This window comes from Epinephelus lanceolatus, chromosome 22 (genome assembly GCF_041903045.1).
Source record: "Epinephelus lanceolatus isolate andai-2023 chromosome 22, ASM4190304v1, whole genome shotgun sequence".
Lineage (NCBI taxonomy): Eukaryota > Metazoa > Chordata > Actinopteri > Perciformes > Serranidae > Epinephelus > Epinephelus lanceolatus.
Window position 1 is genome coordinate 32,860,264 of NC_135755.1, and position 23,518 is coordinate 32,883,781.

Here is a 23,518-nt window from a genome sequence, read left to right on the forward strand (position 1 = left end):
TAAAACAGTAAGTTTAGTTTAGTGTGGGGAAGTATGTTATTGGATTTTTTTGCAGATATCCGATCTAAAGCAACTCATTTGACCGATGACCAATAACTAATACCGATATTGATTTATCCACTTTTTCCCCACCTACTTTTAGTGCTCATCGTCTCTTCTTAGTGGAATTAACATCATATTATGTATACTCTTATCGTGATGGCCCACCAGCAGATGGAGACATGAAATAGAATGCTTTTCAATGTATGTAATATTCATTCCATGGTCAAAATAAGAAAAAGCACGTTGACCGATTCTGATTGTTCATTGTAAAGCTAATATCAGCTGATACCAATGATATGCCAATATTATCGTGCATCCCTAGTTTAGTGCTAATTTTAATTTTCTTTTCATTCGATACATAGGGTTGGCCAGTAATGTTGTATTATTGTTAAGCCATTGAACAGTAAGTCAATCGATCAAAATAAATCCGACAAACAGCAGTTATAATAATCTATTAATAATGGTGGTAGTCATTAATTGAGCAAAAATGCAAAACATTATCAATTTAAGGATGCTACTGTGAGCTTTGTGATGGGCATTTTTCACTATTTCTGATATTTTGTAATGTGTGAAATAACAACTTGCCAACACTGACCAACTTGCTGAAAGTAATACATAAATATACAGCAACCAATATCCTTATGCCTGAATCTCTGTCAATTATTAAGAGAGAACTAGACACATAAATGTCCAGCATAAAAGATGAAGGGATGAAAGGTTGCAGTCCCTTCAACGAAGAAAGTTCAAAATAAAAGCACAGAAAACCAGAGACCATCTTGCAATGGGATCACTCAAGCCGTAATACAGCGATCTGCAGCTGAAAGCGAATGCTGGCTAGGGGTGGGGTGGTGCCTTTGCACTGGCCACACCCAACTTTGAACCCGCCGTTATTATGATCTCAACTACACACCTGCAAAGTTTCATGAGCCAGGGGCATAAAGTGGGGAGGCAATGGCCCCTTAACTACTTCCCACCACCCTACTTCTTGCACTCTTTTCTGGACCACACCCATCTATAAATTTGTCTTTCATTATGATCTCACCTACACACCTGCAAAGTTTCGTGATCCAGGTGTGTAATGTGAGGAGCCATGGGCCACTTAACTATTTCCTATCACCCTACTTCTGGCCCCCTTGCTTGGACCACACCCATCTTTGAACTCATCCTTCATTTTGATCTCAACTACGAGTTTTGTGACTGCAGCTTGCATAGTTGCGAAATTAATATGTTGAAAAAAAAAACTGGAGGTTACTATTTGTAAACAATGTCGCAAGTAAAGTGAAAGTGAGAGCTAACCCCAGAATTCACTCTTGTTTACTATATTTCCATTTCTTTTTTTCAGTGTTGCAATTTTTGTAGCTTCCTCTTGGATGTGTGCTGCTTATGGTCTGGCACCTGGTCACTACTTTTTTTTTTAATTATACGCTTACCCTTTTTTTAAATAATATAAACACCACAAACCTGACAAATTAAATCCACCACTCTGTGGAGTTTTTGACCAGTAGTAGTAGCAGTAGTAGTGCTGTGGAGAAATGTTTTTTTTGCGAGCAGATGACCTGACACCATTAACTGTTAAGATGGACAACATTCCCCAGAATTTAAGCCAAAATATCTAGATCAAATGCCAACCCAGTGGCCTCCTCCATATCAGCAGATGGGATATGAGCCAAACACAAAATTCAAAGCACATGTCAAACACATCTTTCCCAAAGGTGGTTTTATCCAAAGATGTATGTTGCTTTTCTTGTGAGTATGATGTTAATTCCACTACAGAGGAGACATGATGATCACTAAAATTAGGTGGGAAGAAAAGGTGGCTATATCAATATCGTTATCAGTTATCGGCCAAATGAGTTGTTATACATCGGCAAATCGGATATCAGCAAAAAATCCAATATTGTGCATCCCTAGTTTGCAATGTGATGCTTTCTGTAAAAAGCTGTTTCTGGTGATGTGTAAGCTCTGGCTGGGCACTTCAGCAACCATGAAACAATCAAACAAACACATTTCTCTGGCACACTGATTAGTCTGGTAAAAAGGTTTTAAAATTGCTATGAGCAGTGACCTCCAACATGGAAGTCACTGCTGTGGATGAGCACTACTAACCCAACAGAAAACCTGAGGTAATATTTTGACCATATCAGGTGACCACAGAAGTCGTACAGCTGTTTAACTTAAGCAAACTGAGGTAAATGATTACTGCTGTTTTGAAAAACTTCAACATCACTCCATTCACTATCATGACTACTGTATGTTACCTTGGTTACACACCATCTTAAACAATATTCAGTGTAATAGATAGTTTACAAATGCATCCAGCCGGTTTTACGTCAACTAAATGATGCTGCTGTCGTCCACGGTGTTGTATTTCTGTGGGTGTTTTTCTTCTGTTTGTTTTTTCAACCAAACCGTTTGGTCGCTTAAACTTGTGCCGAATTAAAGGTCGTTTTCTGCTCTGTCAGAAAATGCTGTCAGTTACGTTTTGCGCACGACAATATTTTACTAACAAGTAAGTGAAAATTAAGTTGGCATATTTTTCAGTGGGCTTTGGTGTCGCGCGTTCTCTCAAGCTAGTCGTGGTCCTGATGCTGGCTAACGTTACGTGTCATACATACATACATGACCAGTCGCCTAAGAACTCAAGAACATACCGTTGTTAGACACTGGACGCTACTTAGTAATTAGAATTAAGTTAAATACAACCCACAACCTAGCATAATAAGTTATAGCTAGCTTAACCGGCTAATAACAGCTAATAACAATAGAGTTATCAACACAAAAGCTAAAGCTATTCAACTGGCCGTGCATGTGTGATAATAACGGACTGTGTTCCCTCCTACAGTAGGATAAGTTACATATGAGTCTCTCTGTTAAAAGTAAATAAAAGTTAGACTTGTCTCTGCCCAAACTTTACCTCATTCATCCAGCCTCCTGCAAACACACATGTAACTACGGCGTGTCTCGAGGGCCAAAATTGATAGAAACACTACGCAGCATAAACATTTCTATAACATTTACTACAAGTCATGGTGCAGTAACAACCTTAGTGAGTCAGGCAAAAGTTACAATTAAATAAGGAAGCTTTCAATAGTTACATATGTGTATTATTATTATTATTATTATTTTATTTTATTTTATTTTATTTTATTTTTTTACAGTCTATGTGTATTAGCTGAATACTGGTTAAGTTGGACACTATACCATACAGAAGGATGTTATTTTTCCACACGCTATTGGCAAACTGGGAGACCTATGTTTTCAGAGTGGGACACTTAAAAGATATTCTATTCTTATTTAAGTGCAGACATAATGAATCAAATATGCAATAGTAATCTAAACAACTATATACATTACTTTTTTAAAGGAGGGGTGCAGGTACAGTACATTCATTCCCCCTCCCCACTATCCTCACCACCCCTCCCTCCCTCCCTCACCCATCTACAATATGTTGTAATGGGTTTTCATTTATTTCGTATCAATTTTAAAACAAGGAACCTTCTTGAAGTTTTATTATAATGAATTCACCCAGGCTAAGTTAGGTAAATCTGCACGTCAAAACAGCCAGTGCAAGTGAATGCCTCCCATTTTCCATGAGGCCATTCTCCTTGCCACATGGCATGGAGCCTCGCAATAATCCACATGATCCAATCCTTGGTCTTCTTGGCATCATTTTCACCACCATATCTGGCTTTGCAAATATTGTTTTTTTTAAGGCAATGCATGAAAATTATCCATCACTGGTTAGGTGTTAAGTCCTTCTTGAAATATGTAGTTATCTAGCTAAATGTATGAGAGACACATAAAAGGGAACTCAGATCATCTATTAGAATAACTTAAACGCCTGTTACAGTTTGCCAGTAAGACACTGTCCCAGATTGAAAATATGCTATGGGCGAACTGGGACAGTGTCAAATCACGTTAAAGACAAAAGATCAATATGAATGTTTTTTGAGATTTTTGTAAAATTATGATTCACCATTACATCCCATAGCAAAATATATAACAATTATAAACTGTCCATGCTTTTTAAACATTCCTATAACTTTAACATTGTTCACCTCAGAACGCCATGTCACTTTACTTTCAGTCATGGTTCACTGTGAGGTTGTTGAACGTGCCGTGTCATGCCACCAGAAGTGATGTCATACCCACAGAACCTTTTATCTTTAATCACATGCTTGCTTATAATGAGCTCAGTGATGGAAGTATATACATGTACAGATAATAATGGTTAAGCTTATCTGTCCCACTTAACCCATTTTCCCACTTCACCAGTACTCATCCTACACCAGAGCTTTGAGTCAGTGTTATCAGCTGGGTCAGTAATTGCCTCATATAATGAATTCTGCGCTTGCATTCAAAGAGGGATATGGGGAAATCATTCTTACATTGACTTTTATCTAATAAGGTTAGTCCCACTAAGAATGAGGTCGCACTTTCAAGGGGACCTGAATAAGCTACACTTTAAAAATACAGTAATACAGAATAAGAACAATAATATATATTCAATTTAACCAAAGTAGCAAGACATGTTAATTGTGCTTTTGCTATTTGTCAACTGAGTTTTTATTTGGATTTTTCTATTGACAGTAATTATGCATTTTCAAGCATAAAAATACAATTTAACATTGGATTTAATTACTTTATTTTATTTAAACAAATGAAAAGTTGTCCATTTCCATGCACAAATGGGAAATAAAGCTTCAATTTAATTAAATTTTCAGATTAGATATATTATAAGGATTTTTTTCTTAAAACATTGTGATATTTATTTGATAATCAATGCTGCTGTATACCCAAGACTTAAGACTCTTAAGGCTGAAGACTTAGACCTCTAAAATGTATCAGTTCATTTACTATACCTAGCCTATATATGCAGACAACAAAGAGACAAACCAATGACCAATCGTAAAACTTACTTTTTTTTTTTTTTTTTTTTTTTACAGAATAATGTCAATATAAGCCTATTATCCACCACTGCCACACTGTATTGCATAAAAATTTAAGTCATTGCATCAAAATGATCCAAAGTCAGATGTGGAACCATTTTAATCACATTAACCATATATGAATGTTGGTGTTTGGCTGCTTTATATGGATATGAACATCTCATATATACTGTTAAAACATGCATCATTCGCCGGTTTTCCCCTGGGACTTGAAGGCAACATAATTACAGGACGGTTGCGGCCACCTGATTGGAGACCCGTGTGTCTGCTCTTCTCTCATTGGCTCTTTACGTCTCATGCTCTGTCTGCAACCCCAGCGGGTACACCAAGCTGCGCTTGCGCCCTACCACTCAACATCGTCAGGTTTGCTGAATTGAGGCAGGGAAGTGACGGAAATGAGAGGATTTTACGTTCAAAATAAAAGAATGAAAACTAACGAGCATGTCATGTCAGTGAAATGTTTGGAGCTACTTTATCTTCATTTCTCAAGAGTTTGTCAGTGAATGGAGTGCACGGTAAATGTAGTTTGCGTTTCTAGTCTTAGCGACCACTCCAGGTGCTTTACAAGTGTTCACAATTCATTACAACATTTACACACACACTCATACACTTGTGGCAGAGGCTACCTTGCAAGGTACCACCTGCAAGGTAGCAATGGAGCAAAACCCATTCACACACACAAGCTGGGTTTCAGCGTCTTGTGGCATGAGCCAAATATTGACCTTCTGATCAGTAGATGACCAAGCTACCAGCCGAGCCCCAGCCGCACCAAGTAGTGAAATAATTTAAATCCAGAGCTGTTTGCAATAAAGGACGTTAAGAATCCATTTCAGAATTATTATCTTAGCATGACCATCAAATGTCCATACAAACAGTTTGTGTTGTTACAGGTCAGGGCCCTTTGACACTGAACGCTTAGCGGCCCATGAAGGTCTTCATTCAAAGTTAGCATTTTAGCGCTCCCGGCTCTCTCGTCTTGAAGTCAGTGGGTTTTTGGTTGGATGCATGAGCAAGCTTAACAGATTTTCACATTTTGTTTTATGAAATGAAATATATCAGTTCATACAATCCTCATGAATTTTGAAGCTTATGTGTCTTAAAAAGGTGGATGCTAACAAATGGCTAAATGAGACTACAGAACGTCATCACACCAAACATGGCTTTACAGCTTCATTCTGGCAGGGATGTTATGTCGTGTGATCATAGTGTAGTTTGTTTAGCCTAACATTAGCTTTTTACTTCTGGTGATTGCATTTAGCCTAACAAATCATAAAAGCGGTGTTCATTTGTGAAGATTATCTTGAACAAGTATGTAAGTATCATGAATGTTTGTTTGCCACAGACTTTGTATTCTGCAGTAATCCAAAATCCAGTGGAAAATCCCATAGGCTTTTTGACAAGGGAACCAGGGTGACGCTAACTTCCATGTTGGCAAAAAGAAACTATAAAAAGAAACATATTATACTGATCTAGACTTTTTTAAGTTTCTACTTTTTTGGCATAGGGTAGGGACATTCAACTTTAAATGGTCTTTTTTTTTTGTATTTATTGTAAATATCCTCAGAATCCCAAAATCCGCAAATGGGTTTTAAAGGCATAATTATTTTAAAAATCTCTTAAAATCTTTTTTCATCGCCAGAGACTGTGAAATATAGTCATTTATGGTGATGGGAGGGTCCTGCATTATCCCCAGTCACTCAGGGAGGCCTGAAAATGGAAAAATACTTGTAGATCCAGGGAGGGTCATGATATTAACAAAATAAATAAGAGAACATCCCAGCCACCCCCTACTCAGATAAATAAAGTACAGTCCCTTAGAGGCTTTATTTTTTTGTATTTTCAGGAGAGGGTGACTTGGACTCATGGTTGGAGTAAATAAAATGCAAACACCATGTCATCTCAATGCAAATTAGCAGATGCATTGCTTAACAGCATTCTGCAATTTGGGGAGGTACCTTGAGAAGGGCCGCACTGCGGGGGTTTTATTTTGAAAGTCCACAGCGGAAGCTCCCCATGTTATCGCGGGGTTTTGACAGCCGGCGAGGCTTTGAAAGTGTTGAGTGTGACTTCAGTCCAGGAGAGACCATGTCCGCCGTCATAGGCAAACTGTACTCACCTCTACTCTCATTTAAAACTCATTCTCCATGAAATAACAGTAACGCGGGGCCTCAAGGATGGCCAACTCGGTGAGTAGCCAGTTGGATGATTTGCTTGCCACTCCGCTTTAATGGAATATATTTTTGGACATTTTGCCGCTGTGTCACACCGGAGGAGTCGGTGGTTTTTTACTCCGTAACGAGGATTTTCAAGCCGCACAGCTAGCTAGAGCCGATACGTGCCGCTGTGACTGAATGGACACTGATGCAAAATTCCGTTCACAAACCTGGCAGCTTTAATTTTTGTCTGCTTACCACCAAATGACGCTTTTTCTAATGCGTTAATTGAGGCAATTTAAAATTAAAGGAACAGTCCATTATTCAATTTGGCATAATGATACACGCAGTGCGTAAAGTAGCACGGAAATTGGCGAAAATACCAACTTTCTCGAGGGTTTTTTGCTATTTTTTATGACACCATGCAACGTTAACATCCCCCATGGAAGAAAGCTGTAAAGCAAATTTTAGTATAATTAAGTTTTGGAAATGTTAACTGCTCCATGAGTGGTATATATTATGAATTTACCTGAATGCTTTAGCTAATAATAAAAAGTAATAGGCAAAGTCAGATTTACTCAGGTGTGTAGATTTGCGGGTAAGAAATGTTTTATTAAATTAGCAGATTTTTGAATGGAGTTTGGTTTGATGCTCTCCATGTAGGAAGCAAGCAAATAAAATGGGCCGCCTAATAAAAGGATACAACATAGAAGGGTTTATTTAACTGCACAGTATGAAAATCTTTGGCTAAAAATCATTTTTATATTTTGTCATACACGTGTGTTGGTTCATTCAAAGTGTTTTCTCATCTTGAAACTAAGTAGTAACTCTCCACAACTTAATTTCACAGGGTGCTGTTCAGGTGAAACTAGAACTTGGTCATCGTGCCCAGGTCAGAAAGAAACCCACTGTGGAAGGCTTTACCCACGACTGGATGGTGTTTGTCCGAGGACCAGAGCACAGCAACATTCAGCACTTTGTGGAGAAAGTAGTTTTTCACCTGCACGAAAGCTTCCCTAAACCAAAAAGAGGTAAGACACTTGCTGTTTCTGCTTCATCCTGGCCCCATTGTTTGTTGTGCGTTGGCATTATTTATGGGATTTCTGTGTTGTGAGAGTGGGAGCAGGGTTTGAACACATCAGCATCAAGCATCCACAGTCCCCATGTGTCCCTGATGGAGTCATTGAGTCCCTGTAGCTGACTCTGACCTCTGACACCTATTAAGGGTGGCAGAAAAAGTGAATTTACTTATTTTTTAGTTTCTCTGTACTGTTAGAATAAATTACTGAAATGCACACTCTGGAGAAATGAGAGTCGTTTTGATGTGAGCAGTAAAATAGTGCATTTTATGTCCTGTTGCAAAGTGTCTGTACTATATAGTAGCAAATGAAACGACATCACTGTGTCTGAGAAGACAGAATGGGAAGGTTGGAAATAATGTTTAATGATGCAAAGTGCATTTTATGGTGTGTTGATGGCGGTTTGGCGCATTTAAGTGTTTTCCTCTAAATGTCACTCCGTACGCACGTGTTGGTTTGAAACAGCACGATGCTGCTTTTGGATATAAAACCGACAAAGCTTGTATGGAAGAGCTGACGTCGGCGCTGTGAAGGTGAAGCAGTGGCAGGTGTTATTGTTGGTGGTGTTTGTTGGTTGCAGTGAGCCTGAAACACAAGTATTGCAAACTAGGAAGTCTTTAAAGTCAAGGTCAGACTGATAATTGCTATTCATCATGAACTTGTGCATTCCTCCCGCTACAAATGGATGTATACACAGACTCTGCATATGCACACGTGCTATGAGCTGCTGAAACACTGAGTGAAAGGAGCAATTTTGGAGGCTCATTGGAAGTCAAACTATGCAAGAGTATTTTCACAATTGACGGTTTTGACTGTGAAATTAGTAAAATAGTCAGAAAAACTATAATTAGAATTTCCCAGAGCCCAAAGTGATGTTTTATTTTAATTTAATTTTATATACTTTATTAATCCCTGAGGGGAAACTCAATTTTTCACTCTGTTGTCAATTACACACAGGTCCGAACACACACATGCACAAACTGGACCTATACATACATGCACTAAGTGGAGAGATGTCAGAGTGGGCTGCCCATGACAGGCGCTCCAAGCGGTTGGGGGGTTCAGTGCCTTGCTCAGGGGCACCTCGGCAGTGCCCAGGAGGTGAACTGGCATCTCTCCAGCCACCAGTCCACGCTCCATATTTTGGTCCGGACGGGGACTTGAACAGGCGACACTCTGGTTCCCAACCCAAGTCCCTATGGACTGAGCTACTGCCACCTTACCAGCAGTGTTTCCCCATATGACAAAGACAAGAATCAAACCCTGTGATCTGAAAAGCTGGAAGCAGCAATGGTTTGGAATTTCTGCTTGCAAGAATTCATATAACGATCAACTGATTATCAGAATCGTTGCAGACTAATTTTCTGTTGATCAATACAATTGAATAATCAACAAATCATTGCAGGTCTAGATGTGTCTGATGAAATCTTGGTTGCAGTCTGTGTCAGACTGTAAGATGAATCCATGGTGAATCGAACACTGTAAACTAAAAAAATATATAAATGCAAGGTGACAAGCAGCATCTACATGAACATGTCTATGGGCACTTGCAGTGTTGGGTCGATCAGTGTATTCTGTGTAACCTCATGCTGTTTTCTGATTGGTTTGTTGGCAAAGATGGGTCATTATCACATTGGTCCTCCCTTTTCTGACCTGGTCAGACTTTTGATGCATACTGTCTCCGGTGTTTCTGTCATGATGTGAGCTTTCACACAGTTAGTGTATAAGGGCTTTAAATCCTTGTGGTCATGTGTAGTTTGGTGCAAATGAGTCTTAATGGAGTGTCTGGCCAGGAAAGAATCAATTGAAATATCTTTTGCTTAAGGATTTTTGACCCCACTTAAATCTTTTGTGAGTTTAGGGACAGTTTGGCGAGACTAACGCTTGGCATCTGCCCAATGCTGATTCCTCTTGTTGCTCCTAATGTGAAACTAGGGATGCACCAATTGTGACATTCTGGGCCGAAACTGATGTTTAAAAAAAGAACAACCAATACCAGTGTTTTTTTGTTGTTGTTTATAGTTTGTTTTTGTTGTTATTTCCTCCCCCTTTTGTGCCAGGGAAACAAAGAAATCTTCGTTATAAAAAAAAAATAACTGTGTTTTTAAGTCATCCAGCCCTTCATTATACTACCTTTGAATGAGCATGAATTCAATCATACATGTTTATGAAACAACCTTTAAGATAACCCTTTTTTCATGGGAATAACATTTTCTTTTTAAAAACCACTTCAAAAACCTTTTCACCATGTATAATGTCTCATAATTCCCTCTCTAATATCTATCTTATATTGCTGTGAAAACCAACACATTTCTCCTTCCAACAACTATATTTATTCTAGTTTCTCGACAAAAACTACGTTGTTTTTTTTTTTTTTTAGCACACAATGAGAACTTTTTAATTTACCGTACTAACTAGCTCTCCTCCTGTTGATATCAACACGGATTTGTTGTTCACTTTGTAGCATTATCAAGGAAACCAAAGGATATGTCCCCTGATGCGTCAATATTGAGTTTACTGCATCCTTTTGTCCCGAATGTGTCCCATGGAAGATCTCTCTTCGTCCCAAACACGTTTTCTATTGTCCACAGGACACCAGAGTGACTTTAGTCTGGAGCCCTGCTTTTTAGCCGGCTCAAAATTGATGTGACACAACTGAAAAACATTGGCCACTGCCATTGGTGAAAGTCATCTTATTCGTTGAAAGGTCGATGACAGTCAACGAATTGAATCTTGACTGATACCAATGTGTGGCCGACAAATCAGTACATCCCTAGTAATTAGGATTAGGAGTAAGGCTGGGCAGTATATAGGTCATATTGATATCATATGAGACGAGATGATGTCTTAAATTTTGGATATCGTAATATCATCAGTGTTGCCTTTTCCTGGTTTTAAAGGCTGCATAAGGGGCCGTACACATGCAGCGTGTACATGCAGCATGCTTGGAAAATGCAAGGTCGGGCACTGGGCACTACTCTTGTGTATTTTTTATGCTCTCAAGAGCATGGAGGCAGGTTGCGTCTGAGGTTGCTAAGTGACCATAACCAGCACCGTATCATAGCCTACTTACCAGAAAAATGCTGACATTAAATTTCAATGTTGAACTCTGTTTATCTCAGGGTGCCGCCGTTGTGCCCTGAAAAATAGATGCTTGGGGATGCGTGTGCTCCGCGATGGTGTTGGTCTGGTGTCGCTCTAGTGTTTGAGCATGCCTACCATGTGTCTATATTGAAAAAAAAATTAATTGTACGGCGCCTTACAGTAAAGTGATGTCATTTTCTGAACCTACCAGACCATTGTGGCTATTCTATTATTTGCCTCTCTCCACTTTGTGGTTATATTCACATTACTGATTATTTATCAAAAATCTCATTGCGTAAATATTTTGTGAAAGCAGCTATAGTCAATCCCATGATTTCATCACAGTATCAATATCGAGGTATTTGGTCAAAAATATCATGATATTTGATCAGTCTTCCTAAGCAGTTGGGTTGCATATTAACATTTGATTTTTAAACTCCACCTTTCTCAGTGATACAGTGGTAGATTATCTCAGTGGTTTATATTTTTTAGGTATGCGAATCAGGATAAAAAATGTATGTCTGTCATTTGTGCCTTTTTAGAAAATATCCAAGTCAGTGATGACCATGTAAGTTTGATGGTCCCACACTGGCTACAACTACATGCAGACTGTCCAGAGTACCTGCAGTACCTTTTTACATGAATGTGTCCAGGGCTGCAACTAACACTTTTTTTCATTATCAACTAGTCTGCCGCTAGTTTTCTTTATTCATTTGGTCAAGAAAAAGTCAAAAACTGGTGGTGACTTAACTAAATGTTTTCACTATAAATGTATCCCTGAGTTTCTTCTCTCAGCCAGTGAGCATCCTGCTGCAAAGAGTCATCAGCCTGGCCTCAGAATTTTGTTGTCTCACGGTTCTTATGCTGAGTCATCGGCTTTTCCACCCTGCCAAGATGAAATAGGGAAAACATTACCACAATACTTACTTGTTTATGCACGGAACTGGCATAAAATGTTGTCTGTTGGTGACATCTGACTAAAAATATGAGTCTATAGATTCTCCTCTCACTTTGTATTAGATGGTATCAGAGCTGAGTCTTTGACAGTAAACCTCTTTATAACTGCCCTCGGGTAGACACTACAACCAGTTTGTGTTAAGTAAGTGAGTAGTTTGGTTGTTCCATGTAGAGCTGCAGTTATTAGTTGATACCCCAATTACTCCATCAACAGAAAATTAATTTGGCAACTATCTTGCTGTAAAAAATTATAAAACGTCTGGTTCCAGCTTGTCCAGTATAATTGCTGCTTTATTTACAATTATTTGTTTTCTACAGTTGTGGGACAAATCAATACTTGAAGATGTCACCTGGCATTCTGGCATGCTGTGATGGACAGTTTCTCACGACTTCCTGATATTTTATAGACAAAACAATTCGTAGATGAATTGATAAAATAACCAGTAGGTTAATCAATAATGAAAATCATTATGAGTTGCAGTTATCATGTTATTTGTTTGGGATCAAGCTTGAGCATGATGAACATAAATGATGGACATAATTTGCAAGGTTGAGGTCACTCCAAGCAGCTGGAGACCCAGCCATATGGAAACTGGTCCAGAAGTACTTTGTAATGCAGATTGTATTAACTGTGATTTTTTTTTACCCCTTTCATAAAAATATAAACAGGCCATTGTCTTTAAATGTACAGGACATTAAAATAAAGTCAGTCATAAGTTTTTGTTTCCCATCAGTGAAGCCTTTGAAAAGATTAAAGCTCTAATAGATAAGGACACAACAAAGCATTTTTGGCTTGAAAGATTAGCTGGGATCATCTTTTTTCTTTGGCTGGAACAGTTTGTTTTTTACACTTATGATCTTGTAAAATGGAAATCAGGGTGGAATAGCATTGAAAGAACTCTGCTGCTCAGCAGAAGGCCAACCACAAAAACCCTTCTGTTCATGAAATATGTCTAACGTTGTATTACTATGAATGGTACTGTATGACTGGACTGATGATGATGATGTTAGTCATAAAAAAGAAGAATGGCATTTGTTTACTTCACCTGCCAGGGCATGGAGACTCAGCAACTTTTTGAGTTTGCAAAATTGTCCTTTCCTATGTCGGACAGGAAACAAGTTTCGTACAATATTGTAAACAAAAGAAACCTTTTAGGAACATAGAAACACTGCATGCATTTTCATCCAGCTCTTATAAAAACCTTAGTAAACATGACAAAAATAGAAAAAAACCCTTGAAATATCACAAAAGGTTTCTACGTTTAGGGCAGATGGAAAATTTGGTGTATCAATGAAAGGTGAATGCGACAAAGTGCAATGGAAACAGATTCAGCGAATAGATTTCACCTCACAGTCATGACATAGTGTCATTGCATTGCCCACTGTAGGCACTCTTCATTGGCCCTGCAGAACAGTAGTAGATGGACAAGCACATAAATTTTCTGAAAATTTGTGCAACATTTGGATGGATACCCAACTACTGTCTGGAACTCTGGAAGCTGACCTGCATTTTGACCAAAGGCACCAGGGTATAAATGTAGTTCCTGCCATATAGGTATACTTCCTGCCTTTAGACAGGTTCAGACATGGTAGTAACACAGACAGAAATTGGCTTCAGAAACATTTTAGTTTCTGTAACAATTCCTGGACTACTTGGTGGAAAATGATTATTACTGCGTGCCCGCTGCATCCAAGTCTGTTCTGCCCATAGTGGTCTTAGTAATGTGAAAATGATATTTCTGAGCTGCTGGGAACACCTAATTAGTCTGATGTGGCAAACACATAAATCACCGTCAGTAGTCACCAACTTAGAAATTGATGGACTTTAAATCTGTCCAAAGTTTTGAAAGAAGATGTGTTTTGAGACAGGCCCAGAAATGTTATACTGTATTCATTTACCCCAGAGCCTCCAAGCAGGCCATAAATCAAATTCCTCTCTGCTGATATGGGAGCTTCAAAGTTTAAAGTTTCCCCTAAAAGCCTTTGATTACTAGAGACTAAATGAGCTTTGGCTTCTGCACACAGCATCCTTCTCTCTGCACTGTTTGTGCTCCAGTCTTGATAAATGTGATATTTGGCTGAAAGACTAAGACCTAAAGCCCAGCAGGAGAATACTTAACCTCCAATAAATCTCGCCATGACACATGCCATGAGATCTTTCCAGTGCCTGTGAAGTCTTCGGGGCTTGTGTGTTTTTACATGGTGACAAATAGCGCGCCAAAGTGCTTCCTGATCTGTTAGGTCCTCACATGCTCTTGAGTGTTTCCAGTTGAAACAGCCCAAGTGTAATAGATCATAGAGTGACTGTGCTGATTCATTTGTTAAAACTGCTAGGGAGCATTTAGTTACAATAAAACTATTGTCAGAAGAATCGTGATCTCAAATGTGAAGTTTACCTTTGTATACTCTTACATTAGTTGATATACTTTAACTTTACAGTGCAGGAGTTATTTTGTGATGACTGTTTTAAATAGCATATCTGTGGCATTCAGTGAGTTTTGATAACCTCCAGATTTGGGGCCTAGTCTGCAGAACAAATACAGGAATACTGCATTGGAAAAAATAAAAAGCCAGTCAGATTGAGGATGATGATTCGTTGGCAGAGGTTTAGAACCACCTGTCCAGGTAGATTAACTGTAAATTAAGTAGACCAAGTGATGCTTGATATGAATTAGATCTTAACAATGAATCAATCAGTGAATTTACAGAAAAATATTGAGCAACTATATCATAATCAATTAATTGTTTAATACATTTTTCAAGCAAAAGTGCCTAGAACTGCTCTCAACTGCTAGAAGTTGCTGTTTTTCTTTTTCTTTTGTCTGACTAAATTAGTTATAGTTCAGGCGCTGGTAAGACAAAATAAGAGATCTAAGGCCTTGTTTCCACTTCCGTATGTGTATGGAGAGGAATCAACCTAAAGTCAATTCATTCGTATGGGATTCTCCATGATATCAGATGTGCCTGTGAAACTCGCTCCTCCCATCTGTAATATTTCTGTCCACAATTTTCCTCAAGTATGTTGCTCAGATTATCTAGTTAATTCTCATTTAGCTCACTTTAAACGCAAGTAGCTGATAGACTTTCGGTATCTAGCTGCAACTCAACCCAGTCGCCAGAAAAAATGTTTGCACTCTACTTTTCTGCAAACCAGGTTATGTTTGTATGGTATAATGTGTTCAATACTTTAAAACCTTACATTTCATGTGCATGTGGTTAGGTTTAGACACAAAAACAATCGGTAATGGTTTGGAAAAGTTCATGTTCTGGTTCAAAATACCTGGCTCTCGTGGCACTATACCCGCTGGAAACGTAGCAGCGTCTTAGTACAAAGACAACTGCTTCCCTGGTGGAAACACAGTCATGACTTGTTATAAAACAACTGGTTTTGTTGAAATCAAATGTTTGGACTTATTTAGAATTTTTTTAACATGGAAGGAAAGAAGGACTTGGATATGACACGTGATTTGCAAGCTGTGCAGCATGAGAATAGAATATTCTGGGAATACTACAAACATGAGGGCTCACCTCACACTCACACAGAGATAGTGTTAGCCACTGATGGTCAAGCTAATGCTAAACCCGCTCTGCTAAAAAATCAACACTGGACACACTTAGCTTGACAAAACTACCATCCAACTGTGAGAGAGCAAAGAGAATAACACAGTCCATCACCTATTTCATGTTAAAGGTTTGGGGTCCATACAGCGCTGTTGAAAACGGAGGCTTTTGTTACATGCTAAAAACACTGGAACCCAGGAATGTGACTCCATCCTGGCGTTTTTTTCACTGACACAGCTGTACCCATGCTCTACAGAGAAGTGAAGCATAAAGTTTAAGAGTCTTTGAGTACAGCAGGAAGGGTGGCACTAACTTGTGATGCCTGGACTTCAAGGTCAGTGGATTCAAATGTGACTATAACACAGAGAACTGGCAACTGCTGTCTCATCTTCACACTAGAGCAGTACAAGCAAACATTGCAGACCTCCTGCAAAATGCAGTACAAGAATGGGTGATTGTGGTTGTATCTGGCAGCTTCTTATATGGGTGTTGCCATTCAGTTGGCGGGATACCTGCATGTGTTTCACTCACGCACTTAATCTATCCTCACAGAGGGTGTTAGACCTGCCAACAGTAGTTTGTCACGTGTATGCAGCATTTCTGACAGGTTTTACAGCAGTGTAGGTCAGTCCGTCTGCTGTGCATCACATTTTGCTGCAATAAAGATAATAGTATCAGTTTTACTTAATATGATAAAGTTTTCAGTCTGTTCATCTGACTTTAAAGTTTTCTATGGAGAAATAATTCACAGTTGGGAAAAAAAGTAATAAATTGCAATATATGACAAAATATTTTATCGCAATACTCGGCATATTGTAATAATATCGTATTGTGACCTAAGTAAAGTGATAATACTGTATCATGGGTCCTCTGGCAGCATGGGTGAGACATTCTGACGATGTGTTACACGTGCGTCCTGCCACCGGGAGATTTTAAAAGTAGCTGAAAGCAGTTAGCAACTAACTCAAAGAAGAAGAACAGCAGCCCAAAATGTTCACAAACTGGGAAAGTAATGAGGTCTGGGAGCTTCTTACACTGTGATTAGAGGACGAGATCAGCTGCCATATAACAGAGACAGTAAAGGATTGTTATTGCCACATTATGCCATTGTTGTTTATTAAGCTCTGACGATGTGTATGTCATATATCACTCTGGAGGCCGATGCTGTTGTGTTACATTTTATGCCCATCACACCTCTTTTGCCTCTGCCATGCTGGTGTGCGGTCTATAATCACACACTGGAGCAGTATGATGCTGCCGCCATTTGGTTTGATTCTGTGTAAAAATGCAAAGGTGGCATAAAGAAGGGACTTCATTGTAGCTCTATAGCATGATCTCTGTGTAAAAAGGGTGAGTGTTACTGAGTAGTCCAGTAGGGCCACAGCTGGCTACACACACACAGGAAGTTTTGGGGTGAACGCCAAGGATATTCACGCTCTCTTTTCTTTTCTCTTTGTGGCCACAGTGTTTAATTTCCTCCATGTTGCAGCTGTTGAAGATTACCCTTTCCTCACTTTAGAAGGAAGCTCTGTACTCACCTGCATCTCTCACATGGTGACTCACCAGCCACTCTGAAATAAAACAGGAGGCATTTAAACACGTCGTAAGCACAGAGTAAATCTGTCAGGAGGAACTGAGTGCTAACATTCTGTTTTCAGACCTACAGTCTGTGCTGTGTTTGGAGTCTATAGATCATATTTGACCTCTTTTTTTTCTTTCATGGACAGCAGGAATATTTGTGCAGTGCGGACAGTAGCTATTGTTGGTTACATACTTATCCTTAAAATCTTTGATCTGATACATTTGAACACAAGCTCTGTGTGCTGAGACACCTCCACCTGGATCTTCCCTTACATAACTGACAGCAGTGTTTGATAAATGGAAGTTAGCTGTGTGCACTCAGCTTCATGATTCTGCGAACAGGATGGCAGCAGGAAAGCGTTTGTTATGTGGACCAGGAATCCCCAATGGCCTGTCAGGATTTCAAAGACAGGGGGCTAGTGAGAGAGAGGGAGCTGTAATCACCATCAGACTCCCCTGTACACAGTTAAAAATGCAGTGAAATCTGTCATTGCCACTTGGCTCACTTGCAGGTTTAATTTAAGAGCAGCCTATTGTTTAGTTTAGTGTCAGCCACGCTGTATTTGCTCTTCTAAAGATGCTGACGACAGGTAGGCTCACATGCCATGCTGATAAGATTTCAAGCGTTTCCACATCAGTTGTTTCCTTACTGCTCCAAAGACTGTTTTTCTTATCAACATGTCGCACAAGGTGTAGCAGTCAAAACACAGAAAGCAGTTAGAATGAGAAAGTGATAAGAGACGGTGAGCGTAACTTCCTCCCGCCGTTCCTCCCACACTCTCAGTGATTTGTTGTGCAGCTCAGAGAAGCTGCCAGACACACATTAAGATTAATGACGAACCAGTCAGTAAAGCTGCCACTGCGCTTCATTATTGCCATGCGGTTAACGGGCCAGCGTTGAGGCGTCGCCATGGAGACGGCCTAATGGCAATGCCGTTTGAACAAATGGAGGTAAAGAAGCTCTTTGGAACCAGTGAAGGGGGTGCTATTTTGGCAATAGGCGGCAGCGGCTCATGCTGCTTAAGCACCTCATTTGGAGCCTGGGCTGCCATTTAATCTACTCTGGAGATGGCATCTCTTCAGAGGTGTTTGTGATATTTCAGAGGATTGTCACTTTTATGGAAAGATGTAAGACAGTGTAATGGGAAAGAAATGGGCAGGCTTGGTGAAAAGAGTTTCAGATTTGTGGTGTGTGCAGTGCAGGAAAGATACACAAGAGCTGAGGTTCTTTTTGTGTTTTCTTGGACCAAGGTGCTCTTTGTTACAGGGAGGAAAAACACTCGAAACCAACATTTCTTCTAGTTGAAAAAGAGGGGTGTGGTGGTGTTTCATTTTGCCTAGTCTGGCTCTGTGATCAAGGACAGTTTAAACAAACCAAACCTCTGGTATTACAGCACCAACACTGGCAAATATGAACACATTATTAGCAGTTTTTAGCATGATAAAATGGGCTGTTATGGTACTCAGAATCCACAGTACAGTGTACCTCAGTTTTGGGATTTTGTATGTTATTTAGAGTACAACAGGTAAAACAACCAAGAGCAGAAGGAAACATTTTGTCTTTCTTTGGTCCTTTTTTTTTTTTTTTTTTTTTAATGAAAAATGAACATGTCAATCCCTTGGTGTGAGAGCCACTGCTGGGACAGTGGGTGATTTCTGTTCAACTGCAGGTTTGCCTCGTGCATGCAAGGCAGTGTATCATCCCATGACAACAACAGCTTCTGCTAATTTATACAAGGCAGTGGATAATTCCTGGATCACTATAGCTTTTGCACATTTATACAGGGCACTGGATAATTCCTGGATAATATAGCTTCTGCTCATTCATACAGGGCAGTAGGGCTGTAAGATTGTGGCCAAAATGGTAATCATGATTATTTAGATCAATATTGAGATCACAAATATTTATTTTAATTATTAATTGATTTCAGGGACAAAATATTTTTGTTGTATTTTCACATTTAAATAAAGATAGCACTGCTTTCATTTCAGGTTAAGATTGGTCCTCACAGAATGCAACCAAATGAAAACATTCATTCGACATCTTGGGCTTAACTGAATGCCATTGCATTGGTTATTTCAGTCTGTCATTTACGGCTGAATGGATATGTGTGCACTGTATTTTATTTTTTATAGCGATCATGGTTCCGTGACATGCTGTTATGTATGTGTAAGCTGATGATGGACAGGGACAGGGATTCAATGAGCTAACATAAGTCACCTTATTTGTCTTGGCCTTCCTGCATTCATCACACAGCAGTTTGAGGTGTTCTTTCAGGTGGTGTTGCAAGTTAAGCTCCTTTCTCACTGCACAAAAAACTTGCTAACACTCACTAATATCTGGCTTTTGTATGTAATGGGAAAGGTTACAGTCAGCATTCACACCAGGGTCAAATGACTCAGCAGGAGTCACGGGTATTTATCGGCACCAGCTCTATTTGGCATCGATGGAAACACAACACCCCGGTGGACGCACTAATTGTAGCACCTTAACAGGTGAGATGCAATGACAGATCGTAATTTGTTGTGGTGTGTCATTGCATTTCACCTGTTAAGGTGCTACAATTAGTGCGTCCACCGGGGTGTTGTAGCACCTTAACAGGTGAGATGCAATGACACACCACAACAAATTACGATCTGTCTCCACCCAAGCAGCGCTCAAACATCGATCCCAATTAGTCTGCGCCGTGTTCAAAACAGAGACTGAATAAGTAAGAGATATAAAAAGAGGTAACCACCGTACGGTTTTCACAGGCCTCCATGCTGTTTTCTGCTGTTTACTAACCTGTTATTCGGCTTGTGTGTCACAATGAATGTGACACACACACACACACACACACACACACACACACACACAACCATGTACACAGCTGCCGTCTACTGACACTACTGGCAATGGGAAAGGAGTCTAAAAAGGGTTAAAAGGGTTAGTCAGTCAGTCAGTCAGTTAGTTAGTTAGTTAGTTAGTTAGTGATGCTTTGTGGTGCAGACACAAGTCTGTTACGCTCTTTGCATGATTTGTTCTCTCCTAAATTCAAAATATGCTACTGCCAAACAACAGGTGTTGATGATTGATGATGGATGGATTATTTTTGTTTTACCTGTCTGGAGCTGCAACATTAAGGAAAGATTTTCATGGGCACGAAAGCTCTTCAAAAGTGGAGGCCGGTGGCGCTTGATTTGTTATGCAGCAGAGTTTTCTATGAGTGGAGCATGCATTTTAAACATCAATATTGCAGTCAATCATGTTCATTTAATTGTGGGGAGCCAAAATGATGATTGTGATTTAATGTTCAATTGATTGTGCAGCCCTACAGGGCAGTGGATAATTCCTGGACAACTGCAGCTTGTGCCTGTTAATGCAGGGCAGTGGCTAGTTCCTGGACATAGGCAGCATGTCCCAGTGACTTACTGTAAAACCATAACGATAGAGGCCCTTCCAGCTTCAGTTTTAGACATTGTTATATGAGCTGATCATGGTTTGGCTAATGGATCACAACTGTCCCACTGCCAAAGCTGTCCAAGTGGACTTCGCTTTTCAGAATTTATGTTCCACAAGTGCCAAGTTTTAGACCTAATTAGAGTGCACGAGGCTAATTCTGCGGTAAATATTTGGTTCACAGGCCATACAAAACTAAAAGTCAAACTAAACCTCCTATACCAAACAGTTCAGGATGAATATTCGCACTGCTACACCCATTTTAGAAATGTATTCTCAGTCCCATCTTATTCTCTTATTCTGTGTTGAGGATGAGCGCAGGCACATCTGTTTAACAGCAGTAAATCATCAGCTCATGTGTTCTCAGTAGGGGAGTTTGTGAATGGCTGTGATCTATTTATGTGATCTCATGAAAATGATTGTAATTGTCTTCACAGTTTAATGTATCCCCTATTTTATGGCAGGACTTGCCCCATCCTGTGTGCTTCTATTGAGAAATGTAGGGAAGCCTCTGTGTGCTGCGTATCGTAAGGTGGAAGAGTTAGCCTCAGATATAATCCAAAGGTTAACCCACATCCTGGAATGAAAATGAAGAATCTGAAAATACTTTTAGTAAAGCAAAGATCTTCTCTGTGTGAGGCTTGTCCCACCATGTTTTCTAGCGTGTTGTCTTATTTGCTACAAAGCTCCAAAGGGCTGATTACAGCTTTCCATGACTCGACAGCATTTACACTTGGAAACTATCTGAAGCTTCAAGTTTACAACTCCTGCCCTCACTGAGACTTAGAAAATCACTGACTTACACTCACACTTACTTAGAGTATCTTCTTTCCTTAAAGAAAGAGCGTTCTGTTCTGTTAGCCAGATTGGCGACAGTATAAGCCCCTTACAGTGCGCACACACACACACTCACACACACAGGCAGACACACACAGGCAGATTGATGCCTGAATGATTGGGCCAACATGTTAGCCTCTGGCCATCTCCTGGGCTCTGTGGAACGCTCGCATGAAACCTTTTAACTCCCCTCATCCTCCGCTCAGGCTTAATTTGTGGCTTGTGTGCACATACCACATAAGTCAAGTCACTGCAGTGACCTATACATAAGATAGAGATCCTCAGGCTGAAATATGTCTCAGAAGCTGCGGTGCATTCCTTTCCTCTTTGCTGTGGCTTTGCTAATGTGATCTCCCTGAGCCCTGATGATACCAGTATTGATATCATTGCAGGGGATGAAGAATGCTTTCCTGTACATGTGTTCATATGTGGTTTCTTTTGTCTTGGGTCTGTCAGAACAAAGCTTCAAAAAGCAAACAATGGTGACATCATCATAACCTCAGAAAAACACTAGTGGCTTTTTAAAGAGAAGGTAGTAGATTTAAGATGCACGTCTCCTCTGTTATTCCATCTGTTGTTCAACAAGTCATTACAGTACTGAAAAGACATCAAATCCCATGCATTTGTGTACAATAGAAATATCTGTATTTCAAGTAACACTTTGTAATATTTCATAAACATGTAATGATTTCTTCTGACGTCACTGGATGTGCTCTCAGGGGTTTGACCTGTACATGTTTCTAAGAAACAAATGCTGGTGATTAAGCAGTGGGGAAGCCAATAGCAAAGTAAATATTGGACTTGTATTTGTCAGGTTGTCAGGACCACGGCTCCAGTTATACGATAATGTTGCTCTGTGTCTGCTGCATGTGTAAAGAGAAGGGGTGTAACACAGAAGTCACGGTTCGGTTCACACTGTGTCAGTCTGTGTGTTCTGGATTTGAAGATTTGAATGTCCTGGACAAATAGGAGAAATTCCCGTCAAATATTATCTCAAGTGCATAATCACGCTGTTTTGGGGGCAACACATAAACACAAAGAATTTTCTTTACCTAACTGTGTCCTGACTTTTTGTGACACTGTATATCAGTCACAAAATCTTTTTGATTGCATTGTTTTCTATTGGATAGCAGTGCCATGCAGCACGCTTCTTTGAGCTGAAAGTTTGTCAGCTGCACTGTTTTTATTTATTCCTGCTGCTCACTTTGAAAGCACCGTGGACAAAGAATGGCTGATTCATAAAGTTGAAATCCAAGTATTATCTAAATAACATCTCAGGAGTGTGTCTGCTTGCAATGGATATGACCATGACGGTTCAGCACCAATACACAAACCATTACTGTCTTAGTAAAGAGTCAATTAATTGCTAATGCTAAGCTGACAAATTAATAAGGTGTAATGAAGATCCTCTATCTCTGTGCATACATTTTTGTTTTTGGATAAGCTGATCCTAAGTTTCAGTATCGCGGCCGATCCAGGCATATTGTTATGGATCAGTATCGGCTAACATAAAATCAGTCTGTATCAAATCAGTATGTATTGTACTTTGTTTTTTAGTGCTGCAGCGCTGCTCTTAATGGGCAATGCAGCATTTTGCTCGCATGTCATTGTGTGTGATTGTGATTGTTTACATGCACACTGATGTCAGGCTCCTCTCCTGTGGAATAATCTTCCTGTTACAGTCCGGGAGGCAGACACCGTCTCCACATTTAAGACTAGACTTAAGACTTTCCTCTGATAAAGCTTATAGTTAGGGCCGGCTCAGGCTTGCCCTGTGCCAGCCCCTAGTTAGGCTGACTTATGCTGTGTTCCCACCAAACGCGATGAACGCGATTT

The 23,518-nt window shown here is 39.7% G+C and overlaps 2 protein-coding genes across 3 annotated transcripts in view; one reads left to right on the plus strand and one right to left on the minus strand.

Annotated features, from left to right (window-relative positions):
* focad (focadhesin) overlaps positions 1-3,005 on the minus strand; it is a 72,650-nt gene extending 69,645 nt beyond the window's left edge. Inside the window, exon 1 of the mRNA XM_033609710.2 lies at positions 2,957-3,005. The gene's annotated coding sequence lies outside the window, so the exon portion shown is untranslated. The remainder of the gene's footprint in view (positions 1-2,956) is intronic.
* Positions 3,006-7,039: 4,034 nt separating this feature from the next.
* The window catches only part of mllt3 (MLLT3 super elongation complex subunit), an 80,217-nt gene continuing 63,738 nt past the window's right edge, over positions 7,040-23,518 (plus strand). For both annotated transcript variants that reach the window (XM_033610220.2, XM_033610221.2), the window contains exons 1-2: positions 7,040-7,177; positions 7,995-8,175. In XM_033610220.2, coding sequence (XP_033466111.1) covers positions 7,166-7,177; positions 7,995-8,175 — 193 coding nt within the window. In that variant the 5' untranslated portion in view covers positions 7,040-7,165. The remainder of the gene's footprint in view (positions 7,178-7,994; positions 8,176-23,518) is intronic.